Here is a 25,212-nt window from a genome sequence, read left to right on the forward strand (position 1 = left end):
ACCGCCCCCGGTGCCACTCCTGGGTCACCCCCGGTACTGCCCCCGGTACCATTCCCGTACCGCCCCTGGTGTCACCCTGGTACCGCCCCCGGTGCCACTCCTGGGTCACCCCCGGTACCGCCCCCGGTGCCACTCCTGGGTCACCCCCGGTGCCATCCCTGGTGCCACCCCCGGTACTGCCCCCGGTACCACCCCCGGTACCACCTCGGTGCCATTCCCGGTGTCAGTCCCTGTGCCATCCTCGGTACCGCCCCCAGTGTCACCTCCGATGCCACCCCCGGTGCCACCCCGGCTGTAAAAGGAACCCCCGTGCTCCGCTCCCCCCGCACTGCACACTGGGGGGTCCTCGCTCCAAACCCACCTCTTACCCTGTGCCCACCCGGTCTCCCACCGCTAAGCCCACCCTGCCTGCAAATCCTTCACCCACCCACCCACCCCTGTGCCCACCCTGCTGCACCCAGGCTGCAAACTCAGCTCCCCCCGCTGTGCCCGCTCTGAGCCCACCCTGCCCGTCTCCCACCGCTGCTCCCACCCTGACTGGTGTCTGCCCTGTCCATCTCCCACCCTGCCGTCCCTGCACCCCCCGTGCCCCCCAGTGCCCCCTCACCCGGGGGTCCCGCACCCCTCACCCTGCTGTACCTCGTGCCCCCCAGTGCCCCTTCACCCGGGGGTCCCGCACCCCTCACCCTGCTGTCCCTGCTCCCCAGTGCCCCCCAGTGCCCCCTCACCCGGGGGTCTCGCACCCCTCACCCTGCTGTACCTCGTGCCCCCCAGTGCCCCCTCACCCGGGGGTCCCGCACCCCTCACCCTGCTGTACCTCGTGCCCCCCAGTGCCCCCTCACCCGGGGGTCCCGCACCCCTCACCCTGCTGTCCCTGCTCCCCAGTGCCCCCCAGTGCCCCCTCACCCGGGGGTCCCGCACCCCTCACCTCCTCCATGTCTCTCCCGGGGGTCCCGCCCGGCGCGGCCGCATCCGGCGGGTGCTGGGGCAGGGTGAACATCCATGCCCAGAGGTGCCCGGCGGCGGTGGGCAGGAGCCAGGCGGCGAGGCAGAGGATGGCCGGGGATGTCACCATGGTGCTGGCGGCTGGTGGCGGTGCCAGCTCGGCCGGCCCGAGGGGTTTATGTACCCACGGGCTATCTCGGCCCCCGCCGCTAAAACTGTTTGCCCACCTAATGGGGCGGGAGGAGGCAATCAGGGGTTAAGGGATTTACATAATTGCCAGCCTGCCCCTCGGGGTGGGCATCAGCCCCAGAGCAAACAGCCCCCCCGGAGCAGTCTGGCTCTGGCGCCAGGGATGTCCTGTGTGCCCCCCGAGCTCAGGGGGGTGGTATGGACAGTTTGGGGTGCCCTGTGTGCCCCCAGAGCTCAGGGGAGTGGTATGGACAGATTGGGGTGCCCTGTGTGCCCCCCGAGCTCAGGGGGGTGGTATGGACAGTTTGGGGTGCCCTGTGTGCCCCCAGAGCTCAGGGGGATGGTATGGACAGATTGGGGTGCCCTGTGTGGCCCCCGAGCTCAAGGGGGTGGTATGGACAGATTGGGGTGCCCTGTGTGCCCCCCGAGCACAGGGGGGAGGTGTGGACAGTTTGGGGTGCCCTGTGTGCCCCCCCGAGCACAGGGGGGAGGTGTGGACAGTTTGGGGTGCCCTGTGTGCCCTCAGAGCTCAGGGGGGTGGTATGGACAAACTGGGGTGCCCTGTGTGCCCCCGAGCTCAGGGGGAATGGTATAGACAGTTTGGGGTGCCCTGTGTGCCCCCCGAGCTCCGGGGAGTGGTATGGACAGACTGGGGTGCCCTGTGTGCTCCCCAGAGCTCAAGGGGGTGGTATGGACAGATTGGGGTGCCCTGTGTGCCCCCAGAGCTCAAGGGGTTGGTAAGGACAGTTTGGGGTGCCCTGTGTGCCCCCCGAGCTCAGGGGGGTGGTATGGACAGTTTGGGGTGCCCTGTGTGCCCCCAGAGCTCAAGGGGTTGGTAAGGACAGTTTGGGGTGCCCTGTGTGCCCCCCGAGCTCAGGGGGGTGGTATGGACAGTTTGGGGTGCCCTGTGTGCCCCCAGAGCTCAGGGGGAATGGTATGGACAGTTTGGGGTGCCCTGTGTGCCCCCCGAGCACAGGGGGGAGGTGTGGACAGATTGGGGTGCCCTGTGTGCCCCCCGAGCACAGGGGGGAGGTGTGGACAGATTGGGGTGCCCTGTGTGCCCCCAAACCCTTGTGTACCCCCCAGCTCCCTGGTTTGTCCCCTTTTTCCTGGAGTGGTGAGACGAGGGGAAGACAACAGGATAAAGTGGGGGGCAAATGCTGGGACCCCCAGGACGGGCAGCGGTGGGCACACGGTTGGCATCTGCCCTGTGTTTGTGTGTCCCGTGTGTCCCCCCCCGGCGCATCCCCCCCTCCATCCCCCTCCCGGGGGTGATGGGACTCGCACCTTCCCTAACGCTCCTGCAAATGGGGTGTTTGCCCACCCGGCCCTTATCGCCAGCCCGGCGCTTGGGCACTGCCCCCCCGGCACATCGCCCAGACGGTGTCACCTCCGTGTCCCCAAACGCGCGGGGGGCGCAGCCGGGACCCGCAATACACTTCGGACCCATCCACTGCGGGGCATTCCCGGCTCCCGGTGGGCACGGGGAGGGCTGTGGCATCACTCCCGGGGGTTCGCCCCGAGGCCAGGACGGGACCGGGGGTTGGTGGGGAGTGGGCGCTCTGGGTTGCCCTGGGGTGTCCTGGGGCAAACTGGGGCGCTCTGGGGCAATCTGGGGTGCTCTGGGGTGCTCTGGGGTGCTCTGAGATGCTCTGAGGCACTCTGAGGTGTTCTGGGGTGCTCTGGGATGCTCTGAGATGCCCTGGGCCGCTCTGGGGCGCTCTGGGATGCCCTTGGGTGCTCTGGGGCGCTCTGAGATGCTCTGGGGTGCCCTGGGGCGCTCTGAGGTGCCTTGGGGTGTTCTGGGGTGCCCTGGGGTGCTCTGGGGCGCTCTGGGATGCTCTGGGGTGCCTTGGGGTGTTCTGGGGTGCTCTGGGGCGCTCTGGGATGCCCTGGGGTGCTCTGGGGTGTTCTGAGGTACTCTGGGGCACTCTGGGGTGCCCTGGGGCGCTCTGGGGTGCTCTGAGATGCTCTGAGGCACTCTGAGGTGTTCTGGGGTGCTCTGGGGTGCTCTGGGATGCTCTGAGGCACTCTGAGATGCCCTGGGGCGCTCTGGGGTGCTCTGGGGTGCCCTGGGGTTCTCTGGGGCGCTCTGAGATGCTCTGGGGTGCCCTGGGACGCTCTGAGGTGCCTTGGGGTGTTCTGGGGTGCCCTGGGGTGCCCTGGGATGCCCTGGGGTGCTCTGGGGTGCTCTGAGATGCTCTGGGGTGCCCTGGGGTGCCCTGGGGTGCCCTGGGGTCTCCAGGGACGCGTAGCCCCCCTGCCATTGGCTTTGCTGCGGTTCCCGCTGCCCTCGGGGCTCGGTTTCCCCGACTGGGGGTGACACAGGGACACGGGGGTGACCCCAACCCTTTCTCCCGGTGCCTCAGGACGAGCCAATGCCCGGGACAGGCCACCAGGGTCCGTCCCGCCCTCACCCCGCGTGTTTGCCCAGCGGCTTTGGGAGCAAATATTGACCCCGCTGCCGGGCACAATCAGGGCCGCTGTCCCCATCCGTCCCCCGCTGGCTCCGGATAATCCTCTCCAGCGCCGCGGACACCCCGCCCGGCGGCTCTGCCCCCCCAGACCCCGGGGTGGGCAGTTTGGGGAGGGTTCCCCACATCTTTGGGACTCTGAACACTCCTAAGGACACCAGCGGAGGGCGGTTTCCATCGGGGGTATAGCTCAGTGGTAGAGCATTTGACTGCAGATCAAGAGGTCCCCGGTTCAAATCCGGGTGCCCCCTTCTTTTCTTCCCACTCGGGGGGTCCCCTCTGTTTTTCTGACCCCATTTATTTACCCCCCAAACCCTGTCAGTGAGCGGGGGGCGCTCCCCCAGCCCCGGGTGTCCCCTGGGGGTGTCGCGTTGTCCCTCACAGGGAAGGATTTAACGCTCAGGGATCGCCCCACGGGATCTGCGGCTGCTGCTGCTCCAAAGGGAGAATCCCGGAGGATCGGGAAGGGCGCGAGCGCTCCCGCAGCGGACACGCGGCTGTGGGTGGGGACACTCGTGGGGCGGCGATGGGGGACTGGACCCCCAAGCAGGGGGTACAATGGTCCTGTGGGGTGGGGGACCCCAAACCTCGCCTGTGCTCCCCTCAGCCTACAAAAATGGGGGTGGCAGCGCCCGGAGATGTGGCCCGGCCGAGATGGGGGGATATCCCCGAGCCGCTCGGGCACACGGGGGTCCTGCCCGGCTCCATCCCCATCCCTTCCCATCCCATCCCAACCCTTCCCAATGCCATCCCCACCCCCGGCCCCGCCCCCGGCCCCGCCCGGCTCCTCTCGGGCTCCGCTCGGTGCGCGGCTCGCGGGGGTCCCGGCCCATGGCGGGGCTCTGAGCCCCCCGACCCCCCGCACCATGCGCTGGGGGGGTCTCCTCCTGCTCTGCCTGCTCCGCGGGGCGCTGGGCGCAGGTAGGGGGGCTCGGGGGGCGCGCTCCGGGGGTCCCCGGGGCTGGGGGTGCAGGGGGGTCCCGGGTGGGCAGCGCCGTGCACGGCCCCGCATTGCAGGGGGGTCCCGGGGGTCTGTGCCCCCCTGCTGGGGTGTTCCGGGCGTCTGTGCCCCCCTGGGCTGTGCTTTGGGGGTGTCTCTGTGCCCCCCCGAGCAGGCAGGTGCAGGTCACGCTGTGCCCCACAGGCGGCTGCCCCACCCGCGCCGTGGGACCTGCTCCGGGGGTCCCACTGCCCACCCCATGCCCGTCCCCTGCCCCAGCATCTCCACGGCGAAGATGGGGTGCCCAGACCCCCCGATCTGTGCTGGGCAGCCCTGGGGCAGAGGGGAGCTGTGGGTGCTCCCACCCAGGATCCCCCACCCGTGGCACCCCATGGCACGGCTGGTGCTGTCCCGGCTGTGGGTGCTGCCACCCGGTGAGGTTTTGGGGAGCCTTTGGGGGGGGCTCTCTGCTCCTTGGGGCACCCCACCCCTCCCAGCAGGTACCCCCGGGGATGGCAGTGTGACCCCCCACCCCAGTGCCCTCCGGGCTATGCCCAGCTCAGCCCTGCCCCTCCTGCCTCAGTTTCCCCTCGCGGAGATCTGGGAACAGAATCCAGATCCAGGAGCTCTTTGGGCAGCACTTGGCAATTCTCTGCCCGGGGCTGGAGATGGGAACCCCCTCCCCAGGGTGAGGGGAGCTGCCCGCGGCCCCCCGGGGGCTCTGCTGTCCCCTGCCTGGGGACGGCCGGCCCTGCTGTGTCCCTGCCCGTGGGCGAGCGCGCCGTGCCCGCCGCCCCCGCCGCGCGGAGCCGCCGCCAGTCTCATGATCCTCGGCAGATTCGGTCCCAAATGGCTTTTTCTCCCCTCTCAGTCATGTTTCCTGCCTCCGCTCCCTCCCCAGGGCTGGGGAGATGTGTCAGGAGGGAACGAGGGACGCGTTTCTTTGGGGGATCGTGCTTGGGGTCTTCCCTGGCACCCGGAGCCCTTGCCAGCCCCGAGGAGGGGGCTGGTGGCGTGGGGACATCGAGGGCACGGCCACACTGGTGCAGCCTGTCCCTTGTCAGGGTCACGCTGGTGTGAGCAGGGGCTGCCATTTGTGGGTGTTCTGCCCTTCACCCCCCTCCATCCCAGCTCTCCTGCCCTGGCCGGGGTGACTGTCACCTGTCCCTGCACCTGTGCCCACCCCAGACCACAGAGACCCTTCCCTGGTGCCCATCTTGGCAGTGATGCTGCTTATCGAGGCTGAGACCCCCCAACCCAGTGTCACGTAACCAGGGGCATTGCTGGGGGACAGGGGTGACCCCAGGGGTGCCCTCCCGGCGTGGGACCCCATTAACCCCTCGCTCTGCCCCCCAGGATGCCCCCCCGGGAGCCCAGCGGTGGGCGAAGGGCGACGGAGAGCCCGGGAGGCACCAGAGGGGACACGGCTGAGCCAGGACCTGGGCGGGGGCAGCCTGGCCATCGACACCCTGCCCCCCAACGAGACCCGGATTGTGGTGAGGGGGTCCCCTGCCCCCCATGGCACCTGCCCCCCATGGCACCTGCCCCCCATGGCACCTGCCCCCCAACGAGACCTGGATTGTGGTGAGGGGGTCCTGCCCTGTCCCCCATGGCACCTGCCCCCCAACGAGACCCAGGTTGTGGTGAGGGGTTCCCCTCTGTCCCCCATGGCACCTGCCCCCCATGGCACCTGCCCCCCAGTGAGACCCAGACTGTGGTGAGGGGGTTCTGCCCTGCCCCCCATGGCACCTGCCCCCCACGGCACCCCCACTGTGGTGGGAGGGTCCACCCCTGCGCCACCCAGAGCCACCCAGTGCCCAACCACAAGAGCTATTCCCGGGCTGGGCAGGGAGCTGGATCTGGTCCAATGTGTGGGGCTGGATCTGATCCATCCCAGAGGATAATTTACAGCCTTGTGCCCTGGGATTGCTCCGAGCCCTGCGGCCTCCCCAGCCCTGCCAGGTCCCTGGGCTGGAAATCCCGGGATGCTTTGCTTGTGGATGCCACATGTGCCACCAGGACGATGCCATTGTCCCCTGTGATGACCTGACTGGGGCTGAGTGGGCCGTGCTGGGGTGAGGGGGCTGTGTGGGAGTGGGGGGGGAATCTCTGTCCCTGTGCCACCCCTAACAAGCTCCAACAGCAGCAGTGTCACCTCCTGGGACAGCTCCCTTGGCTCCCCCAGCCTGGCTGTGCCTAATTACCCGCCCTCAATTAGCTCCCGGTTATTTGTGGCAGGGCTGTGTGTCCCTTGGCAGGCAGAGGAGTTTCCTGAGCTCTGGGGATGGGGGATGCGTGGCCATGACCATGACCATGACCATGACCATGACCGTGACCATGACCATGACCGTGACCATGACCGTGTCCATGGGTGGTTTCTGGGTGACTTGTCCCAGTGTTTTTGGTGCCCCTGTGGCACAACATGCAGGGCACAAACAGCTGTGGCTGCTTCCACTCTGCTGCAGCTCATCCACTGGGGATGAAGAAAGGGCAGGAATCAGGAAAGTCCCGATGTGGAAGTGTCTAAAAATACCCCAAACCACCGGTGGCCATTTGGAGATGCCGCAGGGAGGGTGTGATGGTGCTTGTGGTTCCCTGCAGGAAAGGGCAGTGATTTCCTGGGGCTGTGGGGTCTGCCCTGGGAATGGGGCCATGGACAAGGTCACAGGTCCATCTCACCCTGTCCCACCTGCAGAAGGTGGGTCCCACCTTGGCAGGTGCCACTGCAGGGGCTGGAGGGGTTTTGCCTCTCTCTTCCCAAAATATTCCAGGTTTAGGGTACAGAAAGGCAGGTCTGGTCCCAAAGAATGAAGGTCTCATCCCTCCCCCAGCTCTGCCCCACTTCTCCCTGTGTCCCAAACCTCTCCTCTCCCAATTCCTGCTCTAACCAAAGCAAGGTGACAGATTAGAACATCCCAGTGAGTCAGCGATGAGGTCAGGAGTGTGGCAGCCACATCCTCTGTGCTCCAGCCCTGCCTGTTCCCCCCTGGATTATTTGGAACACTTCGGGAAGGCACAGGGGGACACGAGGACACGGCAGGTTTTGTCCTTTGTCACCCAGGAGTGACCTGTCCCTGCATCCCGGGGGTTTTCGTGGTGTGTGCTGGGATGCAGCAGGTGCCAGCTCAGCATTCCCTGTGCCTGTCTCCCCTTCCATAGGGATTGGAGGGCTTTGGGATGCAAAGAGGGGCTGTAACTGCCGTGGGGAAGAACTGGGAAAGGCTGAGGACTGCCAGGACTCTCACTAAACTTTGGTGAAGCAGGAAAAGCACAAGTTCCAGGGGTTTTCTAACAGCACTTCATTCCAGCTGAGGGCTCTTCCTCTGCCTCCAACATCCGGGATCGTGTGCAGGGAGCAGGTCCCGGGGCCAGGGGGGAAAGTTCTGGGGGTCAGAGGGGGTTTGGGGGGTCAGAGGGGGTTTTGGGGGAGTCAGAGGAGGTTTTGGGGGTCTGAGTGGGGCTGGAGGTCAGAGGGGGCCGAGCAACAGCCGTGCAGCAGATGGGGACAAGCAGGGGATGTGGCATCGTGCCAGGTGCTGGCACGGAGCGCTGGAGCAACTGCTTTCCCAAGGAAAATTAAGACGCTTCCCGTCCCCCCCGGCGCGGTATGACCGCCCTGCCCTGACAGGCGACGGCTCCCGGCTGGGTGTCCCACCAGAGGCCACGGCGGGGCTGGCAGTGCCCTGTGTCCCCAGCAGGGGTTTGTCCCTCGGCAGCCTGAGGTGGCTCTGGGCCATGCTCTGGTTGTCCTGGGAGAGGGGACTTGGAGGGTCTGGGGGGACACCCGAGGTGGGGTCCCTCTCATTGCTCTGGGTGAGAACAAGGGGGTTCTGCTCCCTCAGGCAGAGCAAGGCTCCATTTCACACCCCAGGGGGGTTACCCTGGGGCACATGCCATGTTCCTCTGCCCCTGCTGTGCCCCCATCCTCATCTTCATCCTCATCCCCATCCCCATCCCCATCCCCATCCCCATCCCCATCCCCATCCCCATCCCCATCCCCATCCCCATCCCCCTCCCCATCCCCATCCCCATCTCCATCCCCATCCTCATCCTCATCCTCATCCCCATCCCCATCCCCATCCCCATCCCCATCCCCATCCCCATCCCCATCCCCATCCCCATCCCCCTCCCCATCCCCATCCCCATCTCCATCCCCATCCTCATCCTCATCCTCATCCCCATCCCCATCCCCATCCCCATCCCCACCCCCATCCCCATCCCCATCCCCATCCCCATCCCCATCCTCATCCTCATCCTCCCTCTCTGCTGGCAGTGGTGGCTCAGCCCTTTCCCCGAGCTGCCCATTCCCAGGTTAATCATTTCCTCGGAGCTTTCCCGGCCCCTCCTGTTGCTTCTCTCCCAGTGGTCCCTCAGCTGCAGCTCCAGCCCCAGCCCTGGAGTGGGATCTTTCCTTCCCGGGAATGCTGCCTGGGCTGTGCCGAGCTCTCCGTGACTCACGGCGCGCTCCGGCCAAGCCTGGGGTCCCGTGGGATCCCTGCCCCTTCTCCAGCTGCTCTGCCGGGGTTTTCCATGGATTCCTTGCTGCTCTGTGCCCACCCACCCCCAGTGCCCGGGGTTGGTGACACGTGTCTCCTGCAGGAGGACAATCACAGCTATTACGTGTCGCGGGTCTACGGGCCGGGGGATGCCCATGCCAGGGGGCTCTGGGTGGACATGGCAGCTGCCAACAGGAGCCACGTGAAGGTCCATGGGATCCTCTCCAACACCCACCGCCAGGCCTCGGTGAGCAGTGCCATCCCCACGGCCCCCGTGCCAGCAGGGATGTCCAGCAGGTGTGCCAGGCAGAGAGGGACATGGGGGCACTGAACGTGGGCCAGGTGGGCCCAGCTGGCCAAAACGGCCCATGGCACCCTGGCCTGGATCAGGGACAGTGTGGCAGCAGGAGCAGGGCAGGGATTCTGCCCCTGGGCTGGGCACTGGTGAGGCCACACCTGGAGTGCTGTGCCCAGTTCTGGCCCCTCAGTTTAGGAGGGACATTGAGGGGCTGGAGCGTGTCCAGAGAAGGGTCTGGAGCACAAATCCTGTGAGGAGCAGCTGAGGGAGCTGGGGTTGTCCCAGGGGCTGAGCGTGGTTCTCACCTCATCTCCCTCCTGCAGAGGATCATCCTCTCCTTTGACTTCCCCTTCTACGGCCACCTCCTGCGGCAGGTCACGATCGCGACGGGTGGTGAGTCGCGATGGGCTGGGCTGGGCTGGGCGGGCTGGGATTCCTGCAGAGGGGTCTGGACGCGGCTCTGGTGCTGTCTCTGACCTCCCCCCACAGCCCCAGGGCGCTCTGAGAAGGGGGTACAGCCCCTGTAACCTTCTCCCTGCACCCCAAATCTCCCCCTGTCCTCCTCCTGCTGCCTCAGGTCCTGCAGCAGTTTGGGGGATGAAGGGAGGTCAGACAGGCTTGGAGGAAACCCAGGAGGGGATGCTGGGGGTGAAAACGGGGATGGGTGGGGTGGTGGGAGGTGGGAAGGAGGGAGGGAGGGTCCTGGGGTGGTGAAGGGGGGGTTGGTGCTGCCTCACCCTCTGCTTGCCCAGGGTTTATCTTCGTGGGGGATGTCATCCACCGCATGCTCACGGCCACCCAGTACATCGCGCCCCTCATGGCCAACTTCAACCCCAGCTACTCCCGCAACTCCACCGTCCAGTACCTGGACAACGGTGAGTCCTGCCCTGGACACCCCCCACTCCATTCCCTGCTCCTTCCTCATCCATCGGGGCAAAGCTCAGCTCTCTGGGGCCAGCTGGGGGTGTGGGGAGGGGGCTGGGGCAGGAGGGGCTGTGGGGAGGGGGCAGGAGGGGCTGTGGGGAGGGGCAGGAGGGCAGGAGGGGCTGTGGGGAGGGGGCTGGGGCAGGAGGGGCTGTGGGGAGGGGCAGGAGGGGCTGTGGGGAGGGGGCTGGGGCAGGAGGGGCTGTGGGGAGGGGCAGGAGGGCAGAAGGGCCTGTGGGGAGGGGGCAGGAGAGGCTGTGGGGAGGGGGCAGCAGGGGCTGTGCAGCCCCCGGGGGGGTTGAGGTGGTTGGCAGGGGGTCTGCTCTGAGCACAGTGCTGGAGGTTGGGGGGTGAGATGTCCTGGAGGTTCCTGGACAGAGGAGGATGGGTCAGGCTGGTGAGATGAGGAGCAATGAGAGAGGAGAGGACTGAGCTGCTCTGGTCACCCCCAGGGACAGTGTTCGTGGTGCAGTGGGACAAGGTGTATCTCCAGGGGAAGGAGGAGCTGGGCAGCTTCACCTTCCAGGCTGCCCTGCACAGCACGGGCAGGATCGTCTTTGGGTACAAGGAGGTGAGAGACCCTCCCTGTCCTGGCACCTCCAGGAGACCCCTGGAAGCATCAGGTGCCTCCTCCTGCAGGGGAGGGCAGGGCAGGAGGGGCCCCACGGGAGTGCCTGTGGGGCTGGGAGGGGGTTTGGTGCCCACACTGTGAGGCTGGGAGGTGGTTTGGTGCCCACACTGTGGGGCTGGGAGGTGGTTTGGTGCCCACACTGTGGGGCTGGGAGGTGGTTTGGTGCCCACACTGTGGGGCTGGGAGGTGGTTTGGTGCCCACACTGTGGGGCTGGGAGGTGGTTTGGTGCCCACACTGTGGGGCTGGGAGTGGTTTGGTGCCCACACTGTGGGGCTGGGCATTGCTGGGGGCTCTGCAGCAGCACCAGGGGCAGGGGCAGGGCCGGGATCTGTCATGTCCCCTCTCCCTGCACAGATCCCAGTGCCAGTCCTGCAGATCAGTGCCAGCCAGCACCCCGTGAAGGCCGGGCTCTCTGACGCCTTCATGATCCTCAACCCTTCTCCCGATGTGCCTGGTGAGTCCCTGCCCCAGGAGCTGCTGGGCTGGGGGGAGCTGATCCCAAGGGACCCCTGGGGGCTGCTGGGCTGGGGGGAGCTAATCCCAAGGGACCCCTGGGAGCATCCTTGGCATTGCAGCTGGCAGAGGGGAGAGAGGGTCACACATCCTCATCTCTGGACATTCCAGGCCATGAGGATGCACTGCCTGGATCCACAGGGAGCAGGGCAGCTGAGGGGCTGGGAGGGGCTCTGCTGTCCCCCTGGGGATCCCTCTGGAGGTGCATCCTTTTGGGGAATCCCTCTCAGGGAACATCCCTCTCAGAGTCATCCCCCCATGGCCAAGCCCATCTCTGAACCTCCTGCTCTGGGTGGGCCTTGGTGCTTCTTGCCCAGTGTGGTCAGGATTTCCATGAGCAGCCAAGCTCTCTCTTCTCTGATTCCCAGTTAATGAGAAGGAGGGGAAGAATTCCATTCTTCTTGGATTCCCAACGGGGCTGCAGAGGGCCAAGAGGGTTGGGGGGTGCAGGGTGCCCCATTCCCATCGGGATGGGGGGGTTTGGAGAGTCTGGGGGGTGCAGGGTGCCCCATTCCCATGGGGATGGGGGGGTTTGGAGGGTCTGGGGGGTGCAGGGTGCCCCATTCCCATGGGGATTGGGGGTTTGGAGGGTCTGGGGTGTGCAGGGTGCCCCATTCCCATGGGGATGGGAGGGTTGGAGGGTCTGGGGGGTGCAGGGTGCCCCATTCCCATGGGGATGGGAGGGTTGGAGGGTCTGGGGAGTGCAGGGTGTCCCATTCCCATGGGGATGGGGGGGTTGGAGGGTCTGGGGGGTGCAGGGTGTCCCATTCCCATGGGGATGGGGGGTTTGGAGGGTCTGGGGGGTGCAGGGTGCCCCATTCCCATGGGGATGGGGGGGTTGGAGGGTCTGCAGCCCCCCCTGCTGCTCTGGGTGTCCTTCCATGTGTGTCAGGGCTGGGATCTGCAGCTGTGTCAGCAGGACATGGCCATGTCCCACATCCATGTCCACACACTTATTCCATGTGTGCCATGAGCTGCGGGCCTGGGCTGAGCTCCCCAAAAAGGCCCTTCCAGCCTCTCCAGTCATGAGCAGCCCAACCCTGTCCCTCCCTCCCAGCTCTCCATGTTATTTCTGGAGCCATCTGGCCCCGGTTTATGAGCCATTTACAGCAGTTTGTGCAGGAACCTGGGCCAGGCTGGGAGGTTCCTCTGCTCCCACCCTGCAGCTGCTCCTCTGGACTGGGCCCTCCATCCCAGGGACTTCCAGGGCCCTGCCCTGGGCTGTGAGGGGGAAGAAATGCAAGAAGTGGGCATGAAAAGCCTGATGAGGTGGAGAGACAGGGGTTGGAGGGAGCAGAGGAGTGGTGGGAGGGGAGGACGCTCGTCCCGTGGGCTCCAAGTGTGGGGCACGTGGCCGTGTTGGGAGGAGAGGGTGGACTGACCACGTATGATGCCAGGGGAGCACCTGGGCTGGTGCCACCAGCTGGGAGCAGGTGGATCCAGGACAGACCCCACTGCCCCCAGCATGAAGGGGAGGTGGGAAGGGGAGGCTTGGGGGGCAGGAGGGTGTGGGAGACCCCAGAGGCTCCAGCCTGTGAGTCACTGCTGACCAGTGTGTTTGTTTGGAGGATGCAGGACTGGCCCATGTCTGTCAGTCCATCCCCAGAGCCTCAGGTCAGGGCGAGGGGACGGAGAGCTCAGAGCTCCTCCTGGCAGCAAAGGGGGACGGGCACCTGTGCCCTGGCACCCCTCCCGCCCCCCAGCACCTGCCCATCCCTGCAGCTGCAGAGCTGGGGCCCCCTTTGCCTTTCACCAGCAGCCCCCCAGCCCTGCCCACCCCTGTGTGGGGTGAATCCCCTGCCAGGGTGGGTTTGTGCCCGGCCTGAGCCCAGGGCTGGCATTGCAGAGTCGCGGCGCCGCACCATCTACGAGTACCACCGTGTGGAGCTGGACACCAGCAGGATCAGCAGCCTGGCAGCCGTGGAGTTCACCCCCCTGCCCAGTGAGTGCTGCCCACCCTCCTGCCTGGGATGGCACCCAGAGACCCCCAGCTGGCAGCCCAGAGGGGGAGCCGAGGCCGGGGAGGCGGGTGCTGGGAGGGGGTGCCACCCACGACCCCTGGGGTGGGTAGGGAGGGTGTGCTGCCAGCAGGGCACGGTTTGCCCTGCCCTGGGGTGGATCAAGCCCCTCAGAGCCAACCTCAGCCAGCAGAAATCCCAGTCTGTGTGCCAGCCTGGCTGCTCCAAAGCTGAGCCAGGAGCCTGGGAAGCAGCAGAGCTCAGAGCTGACAAAGGAGGGTCTGCACAAACCCACCCTCAGGGGTCCCCAAGGAGGGCAGGGGTGCCAGCCAGGATGCCCTGGGAGCCACAGTCCCAAGCTGTGCTCTGAGCTGCCCCACCAGGGTCAGTGCCCTCCCTGCTCCCCACCCTCAATTCCTCATTCCCTGCACTGACAGCAACTCCCACCCCAAATTCCTGCTCTTTGCCCCACGAGCTGCAGCTGATGGTGCCGGTCCCAGGTTCACCCCAGGGCTGCACACCAGACCTTCTCAATGCCCCCACACTGAGCTGGGAGCTCTGGGAGCTGCTGTTACACAGCCCCGTTTTAGGGGTTGGATCCAAGGCCATGGACACGAGGGAGAGGAATCAGGGGCTGGTAAATCTGGGGGAGGGCAAACCTGCCGTGGGGACCCGGAGGGGCTGCCCCAACACTGTCCCCGCCGTGTTGGGGACAGTTGGAACAGCAGGCAGGTTATTGCAGGCAGAACATAAATAACCATTCTGCTATCACTCTATTTTTTCCTCCTGGAGATCTGCTGGGTTGTTTTTCCCTGTTTTTCCCTGGCAGCTCAGCGAGCTGAGAGCAATATCTGCCTGGGAGCCCCAGAGCTGCAGCAAAGCAGGCTCTGCTTTTGCTCCTGGGGGTTCATCCCTGGGATGTCCCAGCATTGGAGCTGCTCCTGCCCCTGCTGTGGAGGGGCTGGTTAAAACCACTGCTTTCCTCCACTCTTTTTGCAGCCAAACCCCTTCTGACCACCCTTTCTAGACAGAGAACACCAAATGTTGGTGCTCCCTGAGCAGCAAACCCACTTTGTGTGGACACAGCCCCAAAGGGCTCAGCTCTTTGTGTTGGTCCTTCCTCCCCAGGAACCCCCTCTGTGCAATGAGAAAGGCCCAAAAGCCTCCCAGGTATTTGAATTCCCAGTTAAACAGAATGGGAGGAGGTTCCTGGAGGGACTGGGAGTCCACCCTGCAGGTGCAGCATGGAGAGGTTGGGTTGGAAGCTCAGGGGTTGAGTCTGTGGTCCTGCCCGTGCCCCCAGCTCTCAGCAGCTGCTCCCCGGTGCCCACACAGATGTTGGCATCTGCCTGGAACATCTCTCCTCTCTTTTCCAGCTTGTCTCCAGCACCAGAGCTGTGAAATGTGTGTGACCTCAGAGCTGACCTTCAACTGCAGTTGGTGTCACGTCCTGCAGAGGTACCTGTGAGGAGTTCCCAGAGCTGGGGCAGGGGGACAGGGCTGGGGCTGGGGCTGTGGGGCTGGAGGGTTTTTATTCTTTTCCCTCTTTTGGCTGTGCTTTGGGTTTGTGAGATGCTCCTGGGCTCCCAGTCAGGCTCAGCAGTGACCTGGTCTCTGGTTACAAGCCCTTGAAAAGAGACATTTCCTGGGGTTTTTGGTCCTGGAACAAGCTGAGACCTGGAGAAGGACTCACATTTTTGTCACTGAGCTTGAACAAGGGGGAAACTTGTCCTGACTTGGGCTGGGCTCAGGCAGAGGGGCAGGGAAGGGGGGCTGGGACAGGCTCCAGGCAGGTCCTGGAGTTGGGAATGCTCCTCACCCCCCAGCTGGGAGGGACATGCCCATTGTCCCACTGTTGGGGGGCACAAGGGGGGAGGCACCTGCTGCTTTTTGGGGCTGACTGAGGACCTGGGCCTGCCCCTGCTCTGCTGCAGCTCCAGCAGCACCACCCGGAGCTCAGGAGCTTAATGAGACTGTGCTGAAGGATTTATTTGGAGCTGGTGGCAGGGGAGGGGACCCAGAAACACAGATCCTCCCTGGGAATGTCTGTGCCATGGAAATCCTGCTCTCCCAGCAGGCCACAGGCTCCTGCCCCCCCAGCCCCTCCCTCCTGCAAGGTGGGAGTAGGACATGGGGAAAGGTCCTGAGCCTTCAGCAAAGCCACCCCATGAACCACCATCGAGCTCTTCCTCTCCTGGGCTGAGACACAGCCAGGGGAATGTCATTTTTCAGTGACAGTTGCTCAGTGGTGGCTTCAGGGCAGAGAATGGGATGTTCTCACACCTGCTGAAACCAGATGTGGCTTCAGCAGCAGCAGAACTGAGCCTGGGGTGCAGTGGCTTCCTCTGGATCTGGTGTGGGCTGAACCCCAAGGGTTCCAGCACTTGGTAATTCCGATTATTCCAAATTAATGGTGTTCCTAAAGCTGATTTTATCATATCATACAATGGTTTGGGTTGGAAGGAACCTTAAAGTTCATCTCATTCCACCTCCCACTATCCCAGGTTGCTCCAACCTTTCCTTGGACACTCCCAGGGCTGGGGCAGCTTCTCTGGGCACCTGTGCCAGGGCCTGCCCACCCTCCCAGGGAAGGATTCCTTCCCAACAACCCACCCAGCCCTGCCCTGTGGCAGTGGAAGGGTTTAACCCCCCCTTTCCCCCCTCCCAAGTCCCCAGTTGTTGCTCCTGGGTGTGTTGGGGACGGCCCCGCGTCCTGTCGCTGTCACTGGAGAGTTCAGGTTACAAACGGGAATTACACCAGGGAAAACCACCACGGGCTGGGCAAGTTGGAGCAAACAGCCCCCTGTCTTTGCTGGCTTCCCACCAGCTTGGCCTGGCAAAGCCCACGGGATCTGCCCCAAGGAGCTGCTGGGGTGGCTGCCAGGGCTGGAGCTCCTCCCGACTCCAGCCCATCCCAGACTCCACTCAGCTCCCTCCTGGACAGTGGACTCTCTATTTCTGCCTCTCCTGAGCCCATAACTGTGACAGGAGCTGGGCTTTGAGCAAAGATCTCAGCTGGCCCTGCAGTTTTTTGTGTTCTCCTCCATTACTGGTTGGTGCTGGTGGGAGCTGAACCCCTGGTTCAGATTTTATTCCCCCTGAGACTTTCCAAAGGTCAGAGAGCTCTTCCATTCCCTGTTCCTGCAGGGATTTCTCTCACTGGTGTTTGCCTGATGTCATTTATAATTTCTTTAGTGTGTTTTTCCTGTGCAGATGTTGCTGGAAAAACCCCAGCAAACCTCATGGAGCTCATGGCCTTGCCCTGGCACAGAGTCCAGGGAATGGAAACTCAAACTCAGGCTTTGTATTTTTCCTAGTTTTTCCTTCTCCCTTTCCTTTGGAGAAGTGGTGCTGACCCTTCTCCTGCTCTCTGAAGGGGAATATTTGGGTTCTTCCAGCTGGATATCATCTTGGATATCTCCTTCCAGCCCTGAGTCTCCATACCCAGCACCCAGCAGGGCACAGTGTGGGGCTCTTGGGCAGCTCAGCAATCCCAGGCAGTGCCTCCAGCAGGCACAGGGTAATGCTGTTCCCTTGGCCCAGGTTCCTGCTGCTCTTCCCCTGCCCCAGGTAATGCTCTTTCCCCCCAGGTGCTCCAGTGGCTTCGACCGGCACCGCCAGGACTGGCTGGCCCATGGCTGTGCCCAGGTGAGCCCTGACCCCGGCCAGGTGAGCCCCAATCCCGGCCAGGTGAGCCCCGACCCTGGCCAGGTGAGCCCTGACCCCGTCCAGGTGAGCCCCGACCCCAGCCAGGTGAGCCCCAGCCCTGGTCAGGTGAGCCCCAACCCCAGCCAGGTGAGCCCCGACCCTGCCCAGGTGAGCCCCGACCCCGGCCAGGTGAGCCCCGACCCCAGCCAGGTGAGCCCCGACCCCAGCCAGATGAGCCCCGATCCTGACCAGGTGAGCCCCAACCCTGGTCAGGTGAGCCCCAACCCCGGCCAGGTGAGCCCCAATCCCGGCCAGGTGAGCCCCAATCCTGGCCAGGTGAGCCCCAACCCCGGTCAGGTGAGCCCCAACCCCGGCCAGGTGAGCCCCGACCCCCTGCCTGGCCCTGAGATGGGGCTGAGCTGATGGAGAAACGAGGCCACAGCCCAGGCAGGGAGTGCAGGCTCAGCTCAGCTTGGCCCGTGGGGTTCTGCTCCAGGCTGAGTATTGGCCCTTAGATATCCCTTTATTCCCTTTGGATACACCTTTAGATATCCCTTTATTCCCTTTGGATTTACCTGGAGATACTCATTTACTCCACTTAAACATCCCTTTATTCCCTTTAGAAACCCCTTTAGATATCCCTTTATTTCCTTTGGATTTACCTGTAAATATTAATTTATTCCACTTAAATATCCATTTATTCCCTTTGGATACACCTTTAGCTATCCCTTTATTCCCTTCAGATATCCCCTTTAGATGTTCCTTTATCCCCTTCAGATGTTCTTTTATTCCCCTCAGATATCTCTTCCTATGCCTTTATTCCCTTTTGGGATCCCTCAGCTCTCCCTTTGCCCACCCCTCTCCCATCACAGCAGGAGCCCTTGGGGGATGCCTGGATTGGGATAGTCAAAGGATGCCCCATCCAGCCCAGGGTTCTCCTTGCTGCTTTTGCCTTTCCTGGGTGCTGGATGTTCCATGAAGGTGCTGAGACCTCCAGACAGTGCAGTTTGAGCCCTCAGGGATCTGGGATGTTTTTCCTCCTCCTCCTCCTCCTCCTCCTCCTCCTCCCAGAGCATGACTCTTACTCACTCCCAGGCAGGAAGGAACGAGCCCTGGGTTTGTCCTTGTGAGCACAATTATCTCCTCCTTGGATGAACTCGTTCCTTTGTCTCCCAAAGAGCAGCTCCAAAGAAACATCTGGTTCTGCTTTGGGCTTTTTTTTTTCCTTTTTGGTTGTTGTTATTGGGTTTATTTATTTCTTTTCCAACTGAAAACTCAGCTTTGTTCCCTGTTAACCAGAGGGTGAGTGAGGGAACTGGAGGTCACTGTCCCCTTGGGATGTCACTGTCCCCAGGGGATGTCACCAGACCTGTGTGATGTCACCAGACCTCTGTGATGTCACCAAACCTATGTGATGTCACCAGATCTGTGTGATGTCACCAGACCTCTGTGATGTCACCAGATCTGTGTGATGTCACCAGACCTGTGTGGTGTCACCAGACCTGTGTGATGTCACCAGACCTGTGTGATGTCACCAGATCTGTGTGATGTCACCAGACCTCTGTGATGTCACCAAACCTCTGTGATGTCACCAGACCTGTGTGATGTCACCAGACCTGTGGGAGGTCACCAGACCTGTGGGAGGTCACCCAGTGACACACGAAGGTCAGGCTGCAGGACCTTGCCAGGTCATTGTCCTTTGTCCTCCTTCCTGAACTTTTCCTCCTCCTCCCCAAGCTCTGGGTCACTTCTCCTGCCACCCCTGGATGTGTCCCCTGTGTCCCCTGCAGTGTTTGAACTCAGAGCAGCCCCAGGCCTTGGAAGCACAGCCCTCCCTGCCTGGCATTCCTGCTGCAGGAAAACTGGGAACAACAGCCCTTCTCCATTTCCCTTCCAGTCCGATGAACAGACCTGTGAGGATTTAGCAGAGGGCAGTCGCTACTCAGCCCCTCCTGTCGGCTCCTTGGCACCTCTTGCCACCTCCACGTCCTCCCTCTTCCTGGACAGCCTCACCACCGAAGGTAGGGGGGACATCCCACACCTGGTGCTTGTCCTGGGAAGCTCCTTCTCTCCATAAAGCCAATCCACAGCCAAACCCAAGAACAGGATGGGGGTTGAAGCAGAATCCTGGAATGGTTTGGGTTGGAAGGACCTCAAAGCCACCCAGTGCCACCCCCTGCCATGGGCAGGGACACCTCCCACTGTCCCAGGGTGCTCCAAACCCCGTCCAGCCTGGCCTTGGACAAGGGGGGGTACAGGAGGTGGTGGAGAAGGGAAGGAAGGGCAGCCAGGAGGTGGGACCTGGGGGGAGGTGGCACAGGGAGGGCTGAGACCCTCCAATGGGAAGAATTTACAGCTTTTCCAGCTTTTTTACCCGTTTGTGAAGGTCAACAACAACTAATCCCTGGTGGGCAGAATCCAGAGCATCCCAAAGGGGTTAATCCTTCAGAGTGGGGCTCAGGCTTTCCCTGGGCTGGGGCTTAGCACTGTCAGCCTGGAATTCACCCAGCCCAGGCTGCTGCTCGCCCTCTCCTTGGGAATGGGGCTGCTCAGCCTCGGGAAGCTGCTCAGAACCTGCGGCTTTCCCTGGAGAGCTCCGAGTGCTGATCCCATTAACGCGGGGCGGATCCTCCGGGCAGGTATCGCTTCCATTCCCTGCCTGCCAGTCCCTAATGACAGCTGCTAATTAGCGCTGCAAAGGCCCTTCAGTGATTGTCCTTCAGAGCGGGCGGGCCGGAGCGGCGGGGCTGGCTCTGGAAGGAGCAGTTGAAGGAGGGGAGGGTGGAACAGCCACCACGGGGAGTCTTTCCCAACTCCTGCTGGTTCTTGGAAAAAAAGAGCAAGAGGCTTTTTCTGCTGAGCATGGAGTTGAGTGGAGATCCGGGAAGGGAACAAACTGCTCCAGGAGGAGACCAAAGGGATCTTTGACCTCCCCAGCCAGCCCAGTTCCCTGGATCCTTATCCTTTCCAGCCATCCCAATTCCCTGGATCTGTGTCCTTCCCAGCCAGCCCAGTTCCCTGGATCTGTGTCCTCCCCAGCCAGCCCAATTCCCTGGATCTGTGTCCTGCCCAGCCAGCCCAGTTCCCTGGATCTGTGTCCTCCCCAGCCATCCCAGTTCCCTGGAACTGTGTCCTCCTCAGCCATCCCAGTTCCCTGGATCTGTGTCCTGCCCAGCCAGCCCAGTTCCCTGGATCTGCTCCTGGAGATGCAGCTGGATGTGCCTGACTCACCAGCCGTGTGTCAGTGCTGTGTCCAGCACAGCTGGAAGCCAAACAGTGGGAATTCTGGACTGGAATTCTGGACCAGGATTTCACCCTCGTGATGGGGGGGATGTGGAGACATCAGGAGACAAAGCCTTGTCCAATCTCTCCTGGTTTTTCCAGAAGGAGATGAGGAATGAAAGTGGGTTTGGGCCCCCCCAAAAGCCCCCCCAGTGCAACATCCCTTTGATTTCTTTGGGATGGATTCGCTGCAGGTGCTGTGGCTGTGCCACCCCCTGGGCTGGGCCCTCACCCAGCACCCTCGTGCTGTGCCACCCTGGGCTCTGGGTGTGTGGAGTGCCCCCTTTTCCCAGGTGTTTGTGCTCCAGGTGCCACCCGGTGCAGGAGCATGACCTGCACCCCACCTGCTTTCTCTGCTGTTCTCTGGGCTCCTCCCTCTCCCACCTTTAGAGTTGTCCAGAGATCCCACCCCGGGGGGTGGAGGCAGGGGGGAAACCTGCAGGGTGGCAGAGACAGCCCCGAATTTGATTTTCTGCCTTGTTTTCTCCTTTCAGATGACACGAAGCTCAACCAGTTTGCAGGAGCAGAAGGTAAGCCCTTCCCCTCCTCTCTGCCCCCTCCATGGGCTCACAGGTTTCCCTGGATTCCTTGGGAGCTGGGGGTGGTCAGCAGGGGGGACAGGTGAACCCCAGAGGCGGGGGGGGCGTGTCATCAAGATAAAATTCCTGTTGTTCTCACCCTGATTAATGCAATTCCAGATAGTGGAAAGTGAGAGTCTGGAATGATCTGGTTTACCCTGGTGCTGTTTGTCCACTTTTCCCACTCAGCCCTTCTGTGTAAACCCAGATAAGGAGTTTCCTCCTTCCCTGTAATTCCCTTCATTTGCAATATTTTCACAGACACAAAGTTCTTTTTCCTTGGAATTTCCCCAGCTGGGCCAAAGAGCAGCATAAAATCCCAATAAAAAGTGTTCTGAGTGCTTGGTGAGCCCCAGGCTGGCCCTCTGAGCTGCTGCTCTAATGCCCTTCCTAATTCCAGAGGATGGGAAGGATCCAAGCCCTCCTCCCTGGTGCCAGCCCCTGTGCAAGGAGCTTTCCCTCTTCCCTGGGAGCTGCTCAGGGCAGTTCCAGTGGCTGAACTGGGCACAGGGTTGGGCTGCAGAGCCCTGGAAATCCACCTTATTCCCAGTCTGCCCCCCAAATGCCCAGTGCTGCCCCTGCCCACAGAGGCCAAGACCCCAGTGTGGCTGTGCCAGGGCTCAGCACAGCTCCAGGGCCAGCTGCATCCTGTTTTCCAGGCCTGGGAAGCAGCATTCCCTCTGGCACAGCCCCAATCCCCACGGGCACCATCGTGGGCATCGTCCTGGCCGTGCTGCTCCTGGCTGGCATCATCCTGGCTGGCATCTACATCAGCAGCCACCCCACCTCCAACGCTGCCCTCTTCTTCCTCGAGGTGAGTGCCCTGCCCAGCCCTGCCAGCTTTGCCCTTGCTGTGCCATGCCCACAAATCCCAGCCTTGCAGAGGAGAGTGGGCAGCGCCGGGAGCTTTGGTGGGTTCATCTCCATGTTCCTTTCCGTGCCCCTCCGGTCCCGGCTGAGCTCCCAACCTGAGCTCGGGGGGTTGAAACTCGGCCTCCCTCCTTCCCACAGGGTTTATTTTACTCCCTTTCCCACCCTGCCTGTTTCCCCCATGGAATGCCAGGCTCTTCCCCCTGTTCTGTGGGCAGCCTGGCCCGAGGCTGAACTGCCCAGCTGGAGTTTTGGTGCCTCAAATTGCCAGACTTGCCTGGCAGTGCCACCAGCTCTGTGTGAGGGCACTGGGGCTGCTCTGAGGGGAGGAATTCCATGCCCAGGATGGTGGAGGGTCCAACAATCCCCACCAGCTGCTGTGGAGCCAGAGCAGTGGGTGGGGTGGGGCACAGTGGGCTGGATCCTGGCACGGGGCTGGATCGTGGCATGGAGCTGAATCCTGGCACAGGGATCCTGGGATGGGGTTGGATCCTGGCATGGAGCTGAATCCTGGCACAGGGATCCTGGGACAGGGCTGGATCCTGGCACAGGGATCATGGCACGGGCTGGATCCTGGCACGGGGCTGGATTGTGGCATGGAGCTGAATCCTGGCACAGGGATCCTGGGACAGGGCTGGATCCTGGCATGGGGCTGAATCCTGGCACAGGGATCATGGCACAGGGCTGGATCCTGGCATGGAGCTGAATCCTGGCACAGGGATCATGGCACAGGGCTGGATCCTGGCACAGGGATCATGGCACGGGCTAGATCCTGGCACAGGGATCCTGGGATGGGGCTGGATCCTGGGATGGGGTTGGATCCTGGGATGGGGTTGGATCCTGGCATGAGGCTGGATCTTGGAACGGGGCTGGATCCTGGCACAGGGATCCTGGGATGGGGCTGGATCCTGGGATGGGGTTGGATCCTGGCATGAGGCTGGATCTTAGAATGGAGCTGGATCCTGGCACAGGGATCCTGGGATGGGGTTGGATCCTGGCACAGGGATCCTGGGATAGGGTTGGATCCTGACATGAGGCTGGATCCTGGGATTGGGCTGGATCCTGACACAGGGATCCTGGGATGGTGTTGGATCCTGGAATGGAACTGAATCCTGGCATGGGGCTGAATCCTGGCACTGGGAATGCTGTGGGCACAGGGCAGCCCTGCCCAGGAATGCTGTGGGCACCCCCAGCTGCTCTCCAGGAGTTCCAGGAGATTCCCAGGGGGGTCCCTGCCCTTCCATGCCCTCCCTCTCTGCCCACAGCGCCGGCCACGCCATTGGCCCGCCATGAAATTCCGGAATCACTCCAGCCACGCCACATACTCCGAGGTGGAGGCTGCCAGCCAGGAAAAGGAGGGATTTGTGGAAGCAGAGCAGTGCTGAGAGCCCCCCCTGCACCCCCAACCTCCCGCCAGCCCAACGCAAAGTGGCCCCTCCTGGAGAAGAAACACAAGGAGAGGAGAAGGACAAGCCCAGAGAGCTGTGGCAGGGCCAGAGGAGCTGGATGTGCCCAGATCTGGATCCTCACGGGCTCTGGGGGATTTTTGGTTGCTCTTTCTCTCTTGCCTCCTCCACCAGAGCCTGAACAGCAGAAGAAATGGGGGGAAATCTTGTGGGCAAACCCAGGGGTTGCCTTGAGCAGCTGGTTCTTGGGGAGCAAAGAGAAGCATTTTGGGGCACAGCAGCTCTGGAGTGCTCAGGAATGTCCTGTTGGTGCCTCTTCCCTCTCCTGGAGTGGTTGGGAAGTGGAGTCAGAGTTGTGGTGGTCCAGGAGGGGCAGGGATGGTTCCCCTCTCCCCCAGCTCTGTCCCCACTGTCCCCTTCGCTGCCTTTAACTGACATTTCAGTTTGTCCTCCTGGCTGAGAAGCCTCAAATCCTGCTCTTTTCATCCCACTCCTGGTTTTCCACCCCCAGGATCCAGCTCTCCCTTCAAAGCAACACCTTCCCCTCCTCTCTCTGGAGAAAAGGGAACCTGATCTGTTTTAAGGACAAAACTGCAGAGGATTCACCTCCAGGACTTTGTGAGCTTTGATGCACTTTTTGGCATCTAATTAGTTTGCTAAATTACTAATTATGACCCTTCCCCTAAAGGAGACAGAGAGTGGGGGGGGAAAAGTCTTGAGATTCCTTAAAAATGTGTCCTGTTGGCCACTGATCCAGTGGGAACAGGGTGGGTTTGGTGGAAGAGGATGAGGAGAGAGCTGTGCAAACACAACTAAATCCTGGAGGAATTCCAAGCCCTTCCTTTGGATTTCAGACCCATTGGCAGTTGGGCATTTCAGAGAAATAAAAAGTGCCTGGACACCCCAGAAACTCCGAAAATCCCCTTTCCAATATCACAGTTTGGAGTCAGTGGAATCTTTTCCCTATTTCTTCTTTTCTTCTGTCCCACCCCAGGTGGGGATTGGGATGGACTTGGTGACTCCAGAGCTGCCCCAACCAAAGGCTCCACCCGAGGCCTCTCAGGGCTTTCTCCTCCCTCTGTGCCCTCAGAATTCAAGATTAATCTCCAAAAATACTCCCCCCAGTTCCACAGACGGGCCCCAACCTGAGGAAATCTCTGTACAAAGAAAGGGACAACCCACAGTCCAGGGGGGGCTGAAATTGCCTTTCCCCACCCAAAAAAGTGTTGGCTGGGGGAGCTTTTCCCCCTTTTTTTTTGACATTTTCTCCTGCTCTCAGCTCTTTATTCTGATCATCATGTTTGGTGCATCTTTCCTGCACTGGCTGCTCAGCTGGCACTGGGGGTGGCACTGCCAAGGGCAGGGTCTGTCTAATTAATGTTTTCCTTCTCATCTGCTGCATTTCCAGATAAATACAGATCTTTGCTGGTATTTGAACCCCACGTTAGACTTTCTGGGACCCCCCAGGGGGATTTTTGCTGCATAAAGCACCAAACTGCTCAAACTGAGTCATGTCAGGTTATCCTGGCCCAGACAAGTCTCTCTTTTGAAGGTAAATTTTATTCCCAAATAAACCTTTTCACTAAAAATTGGGGTTTTTTCCCACCATTTCCCAGAAATTCAGAGGGATTCTGTCATGTGGTTTTAGCCCCAAATCTGAGCCCCTTTCAGAATGAACTGGGAAGGGATTTTCTCTGGATTTAACTCTGCATTTGAACTATTATTTCAAATAGTTTTAGGCCTTGTTTTTCACATACTTGAATTTCCAGCACAGTTTGGACTTTTCCGAGGGACTAAAGGCACTTTAACTCTCTTTTACTGCAATGTATTTCCTATGGATTATCTGCATGGAATTCTGAGTATGAAATAAAACCTCCTTCCTTTTGGACTGGGTTGCCAAAGGAACCTGCCCGGGGTTGTTCTTGGGGCACGTGGGCACTTGGGCAGGGTGGGGCTGCTTTTCATTTTGGGTTCTTTTAATTGATGCCACAAACCCAGGAGGATTTATTTGGATTTTTTGGGGTTTTTCCCCCCGTGTGTGCACAGACACATCATTAGG

The 25,212-nt window shown here is 61.8% G+C and overlaps 1 protein-coding gene and 1 non-coding gene across 2 annotated transcripts; both read left to right on the plus strand.

Annotated features, from left to right (window-relative positions):
- Nucleotides 1-3,787: 3,787 nt before the first annotated feature.
- On the plus strand, nucleotides 3,788-3,859 carry TRNAC-GCA (transfer RNA cysteine (anticodon GCA)). Its single transcript has one exon. It is a non-coding gene; the product is annotated as a tRNA-Cys (tRNA).
- A 532-nt stretch (nucleotides 3,860-4,391) lies between these two features.
- PLXDC1 (plexin domain containing 1) lies at nucleotides 4,392-25,039 on the plus strand. The gene is made up of 14 exons (XM_071577254.1): nucleotides 4,392-4,529; nucleotides 5,905-6,044; nucleotides 9,148-9,291; nucleotides 9,666-9,735; nucleotides 10,095-10,217; nucleotides 10,719-10,837; nucleotides 11,253-11,352; nucleotides 13,258-13,353; nucleotides 14,746-14,827; nucleotides 16,960-17,017; nucleotides 18,915-19,038; nucleotides 20,794-20,829; nucleotides 21,537-21,691; nucleotides 23,013-25,039. The coding sequence occupies exons 1-14, from the start codon at nucleotides 4,475-4,477 to the stop codon at nucleotides 23,130-23,132; spliced, it is 1,422 nt and encodes a 473-aa protein (XP_071433355.1). The 5' UTR covers nucleotides 4,392-4,474; the 3' UTR covers nucleotides 23,133-25,039.
- Nucleotides 25,040-25,212: the final 173 nt, after the last annotated feature.

This window comes from Pithys albifrons, chromosome 25 (genome assembly GCF_047495875.1).
Source record: "Pithys albifrons albifrons isolate INPA30051 chromosome 25, PitAlb_v1, whole genome shotgun sequence".
NCBI classification, from domain to species: Eukaryota; Metazoa; Chordata; class Aves; order Passeriformes; family Thamnophilidae; genus Pithys; species Pithys albifrons.

Coding starts and splice junctions, on each gene's coding strand:
- PLXDC1 (XM_071577254.1), top strand. CDS start 4,475: ATGCGCTGGGGGGGTCTCCTCCTGCTCTGCCTGCTCCGCGGGGCGCTG. Junction 10,218..10,718: donor CGTCCAGTACCTGGACAACG/GTGAGTCCTGCC, acceptor GGTCACCCCCAG/GGACAGTGTTCGTGGTGCAG. Junction 13,354..14,745: donor GGAGTTCACCCCCCTGCCCA/GTGAGTGCTGCC, acceptor TCTCTTTTCCAG/CTTGTCTCCAGCACCAGAGC.